The 12,193-nt window shown below is 37.0% G+C and overlaps 1 protein-coding gene across 3 annotated transcripts in view; it reads right to left on the reverse strand.

Annotated features, from left to right (window-relative positions):
• LOC122799168 (platelet endothelial cell adhesion molecule-like) overlaps positions 1 to 12,193 on the reverse strand; it is an 879,258-nt gene that overhangs the window by 771,657 nt on the left and 95,408 nt on the right. The window contains exons 1-2 of one of the 3 annotated variants that reach the window (XM_044068059.1): positions 6,153 to 6,485; positions 6,026 to 6,050 (exon numbers count right to left, since the gene is read on the reverse strand). The exons of 1 other annotated variant lie outside the window; for it this stretch is intronic. Coding sequence is in view for 1 of the 2 variants with exons in the window: in XM_044068058.1 (XP_043923993.1) it covers positions 6,026 to 6,055; positions 6,153 to 6,186 (64 nt within the window). In the remaining variant the exon portion in view is untranslated. Of the gene's footprint in view, positions 1 to 6,025; positions 6,056 to 6,152; positions 6,486 to 12,193 lie in introns of those variants that run through there. One more of the 3 variants, XM_044068058.1, reaches the window with a different exon arrangement.

A 12,193-nucleotide genomic window follows, 5' to 3' on the forward strand; every position in this document is an offset into this window, starting at 1 on the left:
AGATTTTCCCTTGTTTTAATTGGTGACTGTGGAGTTAGTATATATAAGCTTGGGAGGTGCCGGGGAGCCTTGGGGGATGCAGGGGGCAGATATAACATGATTTTTTTTCACTCTTCAATTCTGGGTATTTTCTTTTGTCCTGTCATGTTGGCTTTCAGGATGTTGGCATTTCATTAGTGCTATCATATGTAATCCTGTTCACCGGGTATGTGTAGCTACTCCGTGTTATTTTTAGTAGAAATCTATGGGAAATGCTTCAAATGCACAACAAACAACAAAAAAATGGTATATTAAATAATACTGTACTGATGACATGAAGCAGCTATACTAAGACTGACCCTATCAGAATTTTTATAGTGTAGAGAGACGGTTAATGGTGTTTATATGTAGCATAAGATACAAAGTTGTTAGGACCAAAATGAAAAATCTGAAATATAAAAATCCCAAAAGTTGAGCATTCAGATTTGGTCTTTGCACTGATATGGTACAAGAATTAAATTATGCATTGGTAGAACAGGTTTGAAAATATAAAAATACAATTCTTTCTTTTAAGTTACGTTTGTTGGGGGAGTTGGTATAATGGTTAAGTTGTTTACCACACAGACACAAAGTACAATAGTTGATTCTCACATTTGGGAGATAAATTGTTTAGGCTTAAAATGAGCTACAAGGGCAGCTAGCCTAGTACTTGCTTATGAACCACTTAACAAAGTGTTAACACTATTCTGTTTTCGGCCAGAAAAATTATTAGTCACAGAGAACAACTAGTAGTTACGACAAGAAAAGTCAAGCTAGAATTCTCACTGTTTGATACCATAAACCTCCTTTAATTGATGTCCATGGAAGATATGCAAATGACCCCCTAAGGACATCAAGCATTTCAGCAATATGACTTCTGAATACCCATGATTTTTCCTTTTTCTTTTCTTGTTAAGTTTTTGTGGATACATTCAGACCAATAAAGCCAAACCCCACTAGCTGTGGACAAGCATATTTCTGACTTCCTATGACCTCATCAACACAGCATAAGTGGAAAAACAAAAGGTGAAAGGGGGACATCTGTCCATACACTCCCAAACTTATATATGTTAACCTAGAGGCCACACAACAGTATAAAAGGTAAGAGAACTAAACATTGTTTTGTTATGCTCCATGGCTTGCATTCAATATATTAATTTAAATGTTGCACCTTCCCAGGTTCTAACCTGATCATACAGCTGGACCTAATTGCGAAAGGGACAGAAAATGCTGTTAGAAACAAAGAAGATCCTAACATTAAGTTGCATGTGTGATGGGGGGGATCAGTATGTATATACAGTATATGAAGCAGTTTTATGTGCAGTATATTCCAGAGTGTTTTACACAAAATACTTAGGCAGTCAATCAAATTATTAATGTGTTTTATACAAAATACTTAGGCATTTGCTCCAGTTATTAGCATATCCTTTTGCTGATTGTAATAGTAGTATTACATGTTGCAATAAAGAAAGAAAAAAATAAGTTTATTATACTTTTATGAAACATGGCCAAGAAGGTTGCATAATGGCTACAATGCATTTTGGATTTGTATATGTTGTACAGGCCATCTCTAATACATTAACACTGTTCTCACTATTCTAGTATTCTCTTGCTCACATTGTAGATTTGACTCCAATTACAGCAAAACCTGTTACATTTCAGATCCAGAAGTGCATATGAAATAAGCTGAAACCCTTCACCTGTAGCACGCATTCAGAAACATATATATGGAAATGCTCAAAATGAATAAACCAGAAAGAGGAAAGATTAGAAAGAAAAACAGTCACAGGGATAAGACAAGGTGAAGGAAGTTGAAAACCAAGAGAAATGTGGAGCACCATGGTACAGGCATGAACATCTGTAGCTTCCTTCCAGGTGGCTGAGTGTCAAGAGGATGGGATTGCAACTCGTCAATTGTTTTTTTCTCCCAGGACATCATTGTTGTCAGTGTTTCTAGTGCAGAGATGGCCGTTTCAGTTACTTATTTATTTAAATTTGCTAGCTGGAATAGAACACTGGTCAAACAATGACCAATTATAGGCTTAATCCAGGTTACATCATAGTGTAACAAAACAATGTACAATATACAAATAACAATAGTTTCTGAGTAAACACAAGACAATCTGACAAACGGTATATACATAGGAGAGCTAACAAACCAGATATATGTACAGTTACTTACCAGGAATAGCAAAAGTGAAGAGTTAAGTTAGAAGTACAAGTGGTGTAGATATGGGTAGTAACTGCTAGGTTAGCAAAGCTAACAGACTAGCAAGATTAAAGAGAAGATTCCATTACATGTAGTGGGTTTGGTACAGTAATAGTATGGTAAGCTGACTGCGGTTTGGGATGGGTGAATTAATGGGGAGGTAAAGGTACTACTAATTGGAGATATCAGTTTGTGACTCGTCCTTTGAATGGACAGTTGCATTTGAACTATTTTAGTAAATATTGTTTGAACTGTGGCCTGAATAGGATGTACTTTGTGTTATCAGTGAAAACAAGAAGACGTGTTTACTATAGTTTTGGACCAGTACAGAGAAGCAATGACTAGAAAAGCACAGTTTGAGAGAATGGAGTTTGTAGGGAGGAACCAGAGCTGGCTTGGCATCTTAGGCTGTAGATTATAGCCAATAATTCACTCTCTCTTTTTTTTTTTTTTGAGATTTCTCTTTTCTTCATAGCTGCGCACCCATTGAATTTGTATATGTAAGTAAGCAAGGCATTTGGAGATGCAGGTAGACTTGCTCCCCTCAAAACATTCTTATTTCAGATTTTTTTTTAGGTTGAAGCTTTGACTAGTTGTGTTTATCTGGTGCAGCTTCATCTTAGTCACTTAGAGACATCTAGTACAATCAACATAAACAGTGCACGTTTCATATAATTAAATACAAAAGAGTGTTACTGGTGAAAAAAGGGGGGGGGGGGTTTGAGCAGCATTTGTTACAAGCCTAAAAAGGAATTCAATTTCACCACCACATTTTATTATGGAACAGAGAAAAAGTTGACAGATTAGAACATCAAAGATTGCTTGAAGAAACAAAGAAATCAAAAGATTGAAAGGAATAGTTAAAAGTATAAGTCAGTGTAATGTCAAGATAGTGAAGATAAAGCATAACTATATAACACAGCTGTGGTAGAGTTAATGTTGGCAGGAGTATTCATTTTTGTTTCAGCACAGTGTTTTATTTCCATGCACCAAATAAGAAAAATTATATTTTTTATTTCTCATGGTTCTAAACAAAGTGACAAACTGACAGGCCCAGAACTGAACATGAGCAAGAAGGTAACAGAAAGAAAGAAAGAAATATTAGGGTAGTTTTCTTTGTTTCTTTATCTTCATGTTTTGGGGATATTTTAGGGGTAAGCAAATATAACAAAGCTCAGTAGTAGAAATAAAGTCTGCACCCAAATGTAGGAAGATGCACGTGACAAAAGTGAAGAAAGGAAATCAGGATGTATGTATCACATAATGGTAAAATCTGATGCACCATAAATATTTATGACAGATGTGAATATCATTATGGGAATATTTCTGGAAATATATCTTGTCCAGCCAGGAGGTTTCTGGTCATTGCAAAAAAAATCTCTATTACAGGTTTACAAGAATATGTACAATGCATATCATTTGGTTTACTGTTCAGTACTTTCTCAGGAAAGATGGTTAATAAGTAAACGATTATAGTATTTTCTACATTCTGATAAAGTGAATTTTGTAAGAAATGGATACCATTTTATATTGTTTATGGCAGAATATCAGACTTGTTTCTTATACTACATCTGTCTATAGCTTTAATTTGTACCAAACAACTTTAATAATAATATGATTATAACTATGGAAACTTCATGTCTGAGCTTTCCGTCATAAAATATGCTTGCATCCTCATTTGAGGGCTATATGATGTATCAAAAACCTTCCAAAAGACTCTTTTTTATTCTCTGTTATGCACTCATCAAGTCAACATTTTAGGATATGAAATATCAACAAGCATATTTTTTGTTATATGTCTTTCTGTTGTTGCCCACTGACCATTAGACCCCCCCCCCCCTTCACTGGTTTCTCCTTTCATTCCTCCACAGTGCAAATGACAGCTAGCATACCGCTGTGAGTCAGAGGGATATTTATGCCACAACTCCACCCCCCAGTGGCTGGACAGCATGCTTGCACAACCCTCAGTAATATCTTGACTCATACCCCAGCCTCCCAAGAATGTACAAACCATTGTTGTCCAGTACTTGCCACACCTTTTGGGTGGTTCCTTCAGTAATGTGGCTTGATATTCAAACCTGGAATGCCTAGGCTTTATCCCTCTGGAAACAATTGTCAGTTTGACCACTGGATTTCTAACACACACACACACACACACACACACACACACACACACACACACACACACACTTAAGAGACCTGTTAGCAAGAAGTTGGCCAGTAATGGTCTATTTGTAACAGAAGGAAAAAGAACTAAATGAACATATTTAAGCAATCATTGTACAATAAGGAAACACAGACTAAAAACTAAGAAAAGCTAGTTATGCTCTCACCATGTTAGTCCAAGGTCGGGGAATCACTGTTCTGTATGCCCAGTTAGATTTGTGCATAATTTGGAGGGGCTGTGTTACAAACATGACAGAGCACAGAGAACAAGGAAGACTAACAATCTGTTTTAAGATGTAAGGTGCAATCTGAATATTTAAAAAAGTTTTATTTTTCCATTATGTTCTGCAGTACACATTCTTTGTATTTTGGTAGAATACTGCATGACTTATTCTGGTAATAGCTATATGTCCCATTTTGTAATTATGTTCCATAGCTTTTCAGTGACCATGGTGTAATATATAATTCTCAGCTTCTTTGTTCACAAATTCTGGACAACACCAAAAACAGATGGGGACAAAGTCTCAAAATCCGAGACAATTTCTAAATATTATTTGAATAGAGTTAAAAGGTTAAATGAGTAACATGTTTTGCATTACTGTGTATTTTCTGAACAATATAAAATATGAAACTCTGACTGACATTACTAACTGACTGTAGTCCTTACTAATTTACCAGAAATTCAAAAATGTTACAGTATGTGGGACAAAACTATGAGGCAGAGGAATAGTGTAATACAATACACATCACCATTTATAAATAGTACACTTGTAGATAGCTTTTGCTCTTTCTCATTCTGTATATTGATCACTCATTTGAAATGTTAAATATAGATGTTCCTGCATTGGATTTGAATGGTTTTCTGATGTACAAACCAAATGATGACTTATCTGTTTGAAAGAGAAACATGCATGTACTTTTCTTTGTAATGTTTCCTTTTTTAATTCTGAAGGCCTGCTGTTACTCAAGCTGTACTTGCTGTATTTATTTGCACTGTAATTAGCAATTGCTAGTTTTGTGCAATTTATTTTACATAGTAGACATACATGGAGGAAGGTACTTGTTCATCAGCTACTGAATTGCTGTTCATGTTATATTGCTACAGCTCTGAATTATTTTGATCTGGATTGTTAGTACCTTCACAAACAAATATGTGAAATTGTGCCGAATTTTAACATCACTGTGTGGTACAAAACATGTATGATACTTTATAGGTTCATATTTAACATTTTTGTTTTCTAAATTGATCAAACAATAAGCATGATATTCATTTTTAAAAATGCTTTACTGGTGCATTTTAACTAAACAGACTCTTGTATGATAATAAGGCTTTTGATGCATGACAGAAAAAAATTAAGACTCATGACAACAAAAGCACAGTAGTCACTTTCTGAGTTTCTATTCACATCAGTTTTTGTATTAAAACAGACTGTTAAGCAGTATTTGCTCATCACCTGTTTTTAATGGATGCACTGTTTGCCTTTAATAAAGTCCCTGAGTTAATTTCTATATGTTTTCATCATTAAACATTTTCAAAGCAGGTATATTGGTGTTTTGTAGCCAAATGTTATATAACATACAAAGAACATTATAAACAAAGCACAGCTTAAGAAATGAAAGAATGTCACTTACTGGATCCTGCAGACCCCTCAGCAACCTGTACTGCAAAAAGAAAACAACATCCATGTTTTAGCCAACTCAAAAATAACTTTATGTGTTAAAGTAGAAAAGGCAAAAAAATGCAAAAAGATGTACTTACAGTGTAACAACACTACCAGAAGAAGAACACACATTGTATCCGCAGGGGTATGTATAAAATCCAAGTTACAAGTTCATTAGTTCCAACTCAAAGTGGGGTTGTGATGTTTAGTGAGTGCAGATATTTGAATACAAAGAAATTTAAAAAGGATTTTGAACCCAAGTGGTAGTTCTCTAAATAATTCCAGCAAAAGTAGATAATGTTTCTAGGTTTTGATTTCAGTTGGAGTGCTTTCCGTTAAGTAGCAATGAGCATTCCCAAAGAAACAAAACTGGAAACAATGAAAAAGTTGCAGTAGGCAAAGGGCAGATCATTCTCAGGAAATGACTAGCTGCTTCCTGAAACAACTACTGAACTAATTTGCTTTGTTCAGAGTTTTTAAATATGTTCTTACTCTTAACAGAAGAAGAAACTGGGCAAGTTGTTTTCAACTGAGAATAGACAGAAATATATTGTCAGTTCATGTGTTCGCTTCCTTCTTCCATCTGCTAAAAGTCTGCTGTATATTAGATATCTAAAGTACCTGTGCAGGGCAGGTAAACATTGATAAAACTAATCAACATTTCAAATTCTGTACGTATGCATGCATGTTTATATGCATATATATATATATATATATATATCTTTATACATACACACACACATATATATATATATATATATATATATATATATATATATATATATATATATATATACTATATGTTTTAATTTGAAAAGCTAGACACCTGAAAACATCATAAAGGCACTTTTAAACAGTATTTATCTTCATATGACCCTGAAAAAGAAATTCAGTTATATTAAGGAGTAAACAATTTTTCTAGCAATAAAGAGCACATGGTATGTTCTAGTAAGAGCGATGGATAGGCAGAGTTTTTTTCTATAAGCAGAAATTATATTACCTAGAGATAAACATAGACAAGTTAAATCCATTTCATTAGCTGAAATAAGGCAAAAGGGCAGGGGCTAGTAGAAAAGTCGAAGATTAACTGGTACCAGAAAGGGGACTGGTTAGCAAGATTGACAGAGAAAGAGACAGAAACACATAGACAGAGACAAGTGAAGGACAGGCTTGGATTGTTGGTTCTGTAATGATCAGAACAGCAACAAAATACTGGCTTGCCTGCAATGAAACATAGAATGTGCAAACAAAATGTGAAAAAAATATAGGGAAGTCAGGGAAATGGAATTGATAAGGCCTAAGCATCTGAAGAGCAGAAAACTGGACAGTGCTTGTCAGATGGAAGTAACCCTAGAATTTGGTGGGGGGACATCCAGCAATGATAAAATTAATCAGGTTCATGAAGCAAACTTTCTACTCAGTACTAAGGGGTGGTAACTCAAAAGTCATTTGACAGGTACTGACAGAACAAAATGGCAGAGTTACCAAAATGGAAGCCTTGATTTGGGAGGAGTTAGGCAAGGCATCGAGAATGACTTTTCTATAGCTTCAAGGAGATACTGCCAAAGCTATTAACAACAGCAGAGAAACGCAGGTCTAAATTGAGAGCATTTTCTGTTGATTGGAAAAAAAAAACACTCTGAGGAACTTCTGAACTCATGGACATTTTCCCCTTAGAGAGGGCAATGCTAGTGGGAACTGAAGGGACTGAGTTAATTTCTGCAGGTGTCCACTGCTTCATTTAAATAGATCTGAAGTGGCAGAACTGTAGGAGTGGAGGATATCCACCCAGAAATACTGAGGTTGCAGCATGTTGTTGAGTTATTGTTAACATGCCGTCTCAGTGTTGCATGGAAAATCAGGGCAGTATCAATTGACTTGAGAAACTGCAGTAGTGATTCTCATTTTCAGAAAGGGTACACAACTATGTGGCCCAATTACAGAGGGACCACAGTCTTTAACCTGTCTGGGAAAGTTTACGGAAAGTGCTGAAAAGAGGACTTCATCAAATAGCTGAGTCTGATTCAGGAGGATAATACACATAAGTTCACAGCTGAATACTAAGCTAACTGGCTAGCCAATAACCTGACATAAGAATCAAAACCTGCACCTTGTGTCTATGAAGTGAATACCTTAACCATTATGCCAAAATCACCCCAATGGAGTTGCCCAACTTGGGTCATGAACCCAAAATGCTGACATTAAGAGTCTCATGCAATACCGACTCAGATAGCCAGGCTATCAGAAGGTGGATCATCTCTTTGTACTAACGTTTTGTATAAATTATTTGAATTGCTTTATATGTAACTCCACAGTATAATAGCCAATAAAAGGTACACAGAAATATGATTAAAGATTTGTTTTTGGACATTTAATTGAAGAGTTTTCTACAGAGGCCCGTCTTTCATGGGTAAGCAATGCATTTTTTTCCAAGAGTGAAATGTTGACTTTGATTATATCAGCACTTGAAATTTTCTACAGAAGTTTGCTTCCAAGCTGGGAGAAAATATGAATAATTAATTTTTTTTATTTGTAAGTGGCAGATCTTTGTTACCTCTTGACATGGTACCTGTGCATCCAGACTCCCACTATAAAATTATTTTCACCTTGAAGTCACATACCCTTGGAGGTGAGTAAAATGCCCTTCTTAAATTAACATTCTTGTATAATGAGCACTGTGGCAGGAAAGTCACAGATGTTACAAATGGCAGACAGCTGGGCTAGATTAACACATTTTATCATCTACTTATTTAAATCTATGGACCTGTCATCTTCTGGGTTGTGTTGTGACATTAGATATGGCAGTCAATAGAGGCTGGGCTGAATTGGAAGCATTCCCACATCCAATATTATACTTATAGCTGATGCCACATATCCCCATATTGGGGATCTATAGTGCTGGGTGGGATGCAGCCATTGCAGAAGTGACCTTCTCCACAGCCACTAATGTCTCTGGTACATCTGCTCTAGCATCATGGTCATCTCCTCCTCATCAGAGTATACTCTGAATTTGTCTATCAACTCCGCACTGTTAGTGACTGGCACCAATATATGGATATCAGATGCCTGACCACAGTAGGGAGATGAATGCTTATCTAAAATGGCAATTTTAACTAGATAAACAAGCATTAATCATTATGGAAATATGAGTGGCTCATTTATTATTTATAATGCTGTCATGTATTTAATTGAGGAGGAGAAGCATTTTTCCATTGTTCTTTATCATTCTTTTGAATGTGCACATGTAGGTGGTAAGGATTAGAAGTTATATAGTAAAAAGCAAGTTTGTTGTCTTATTAATTTTTTTTGTGGAGTAGTTTTAAAATAGCTTTCATACTCTCTTATGAGACTAGAAAATAAGTTATTTTGTTGTAGGTGTTCCTGTGAGGAAGATTTCTTTCAGATACACAATTTACTGTAATTTATAAATATAATGTATTATGGGATTTTATCACAGCTAAACTCATTGACATAAAGTGTTATCACATCATTGGATCAGGTTTTGTCAAATAGCATTTCATTAAGTTATAGATATAAAGGATTTAATGTAGGATTTAGTTTGAGAACAATACTGGAGTAGTATGTGATGTTATAAAGCATAACTGGAACATTGCAAAAACGAGTGTCGAACTGAGGAAAATAGTGGGTGACAAACCACGTTTTCCATTTAAGAATTCTAAATTATTGAAACATAGACTCTACTATGGTCAAACAGATGGCCGCACAGAACTATATCCTGTATTATTAAGTAAAGAAGGCACCTATCCTTGTAATAAGAGCAAGGCGTGTACACTTATAGATACTGGCAACAGATTTCAACATCCAGTAACAGGGAGAATATATACATTGAGAAGATATGCTAGTTGCTGCACGAAAAATATAGTTTTTTTAGCCTCTTGCCAAAAATGCAAAGGATTTTATGTGGCAAAAGCAATAGAACTGTGATAGAGTGCATAATACAACACCTTAGTGATATAAGATGTGGTAAACAGACTAATGGGTTGGCTAAACATTTGATATCCAGCCCAGGACACTCCTTTTTATTTATGGTGCTACAAGTAGTGACTGAAAGCCCAAGGGGAGGGGTTTGACAAATAAAACTGAACTAGCTGAACTTCATTGGATAATAATGATGCAATCAGAGAAAGAGAGTGGAAAGGCCACAGAAATACCTCACAAAGAGAATAGGTTCATAGGTTCATAGGTTTATACTAGGCTATCTGCCCTAAGGCATTTATAAGCCTAGCCAGAATGTGTTTGGCTTACGCCACCCATTATATGAAAAAATACTGTGCCCTTTAGTTTGTATACTGTGCCTCTGTCCAGCAGTGACACAGAGATGATTCCCGGGTAAACCTACGATCTCCCATCCACAGGTCTAGATTTCTCTTGAACAGAGTCAATGAGGTGCTCTGCCTCACATGGACCGGGATTTTATTCCACAGCATAGGGAGTCTCTGAGTGATAAATCTATCCCTCCAGCACGTCCTATTTATATCCGTGCTAAGGTTTAAGTCGCTTGCTCTAGTGGTTTTGGTGGATTTGGATTTTCTGAGGTGGAGCATGTCCATTAATTCCGGGTTGGACATGGCCTTGTATGTCAGGCACATGTCACCTCTGAGCAGACGGTATGAGACTTAATAGAGCTGGAGTTTCTTCAAACTGGCAGCATATGGCAGATTTTTGAGTCCCTTTATCCTTTTGGTGAGGAACTTTTGGGGTCTCTCCAATTGCTGCAGATGTCGGGTGAGATACATCCCAAATGGGGCATTGTACTCGATCATTGGTCTGATAAGTGAAGAGTACAGGGAACAATGACCTCACTAGATCTAGATGTGAATCCCTTCATGATCAGGGTGGGCAATGTAGAAGGTCTTTCTAACCACTTTAGCAATGTGAGTGTCAAAAGAAAGGCCACTGTCAACCTGGGTCCCCAGGTCCCTGATAACCTCTTCTGTGCTTAGTGAATTGCCACCTATATGGTAGCTTGGGGTTACCTTGTTTTTCCCGAAGGGTATGACTATACATATTTTGGCGTTTAACTTCAGGCCATGGCTCTGGCACCAGCTATCTGTTTCTGTGAGTCCCTTCTGAAGGATATCCGTGTCTGATGCACTTTCCACTATGGCGCCCAGTTTGCAGTCATCTGCAAACTTTGTCAGCGAAAGTCCTCCCATGTTGGCCTGTACTTCTGAGAAGTAGATGCCAAACAATAGGGGTCCAAGGACTGAGCCCTGTGGGACACCACTTGTGACCGGTTTGGAGTCTGACACAGCTCCAGCAACTCTAACCATGTGGGTTCTGTCCTTAAGCCAGTTTGCAACCCATCTTGTAACATATGGGTTTACATTTAAGCTGGTGAGTTTTTCTACAATACCCGAGTGGGGTATTGTGTCGAAGCCTTTGCAAGGTCAAGGTAGGCTGTATGGACTGCCTTTCCCTCATCAATGGCCTTGGTGACTATTTCAAAGAAATCAACCAAGTTCAAAAGGCAGGATCTTCCCTTGACAAAGCCAAACTGGGTCGGGTCCAATGTCTGCAAGTCCCCTATATCTTTATTTATGAGCTCCATTATGATCCTTTCCATAGCTTTGCAGACTAGACTTGTTAAGCTTATGGGGCGGTAATTACCAGGGTCCGTTGAGGTGCCGCCTTTGTGGAGTGCGACAACAGTTGCCGTACGCCACTCCTTGGGTACGTATCCTGTGGTAAGGCTGAGATTAAACAGCTGCCTTATGTGCGGTTTAATTCCTCATTTAGTTCATGTATCACACAGCCGGGACACCATCCGGTCCCATTGATGCTGTGTTTTTAGCTTTAGAGAGAGCAGCTTTCACCTGCGCATTTGAGATGTCCGGGAGGCTACACTCTGCTGGGATAGTTATCTCTCCTTTAGGGGAGAGGGGTGAAGTTTGCACTGAACCTGTCTGCCAGTATGTTGGCAATGTCTGTGGGTTCAGTGATTTTTGTATCATTTTGGACTAATTCTGAGCATATCTGGGAGTTTCCACCCAGGTTCCTAACATAGCTGAAAAAGGCCTTATGATTGTCCTTTGAATCCATGGCAATTTTTCTCTCAAAATTGGCCTTAGTTGATTTTATGAGTGCTCGTATTTTTTACTAATAATGATCAGAGATG

The sequence above is a fragment of the Protopterus annectens genome, chromosome 4.part0 (genome assembly GCF_019279795.1).
Source record: "Protopterus annectens isolate FY-2018-M chromosome 4.part0, PAN1.0, whole genome shotgun sequence".
Taxonomy (NCBI): Eukaryota; Metazoa; Chordata; order Ceratodontiformes; family Protopteridae; genus Protopterus; species Protopterus annectens.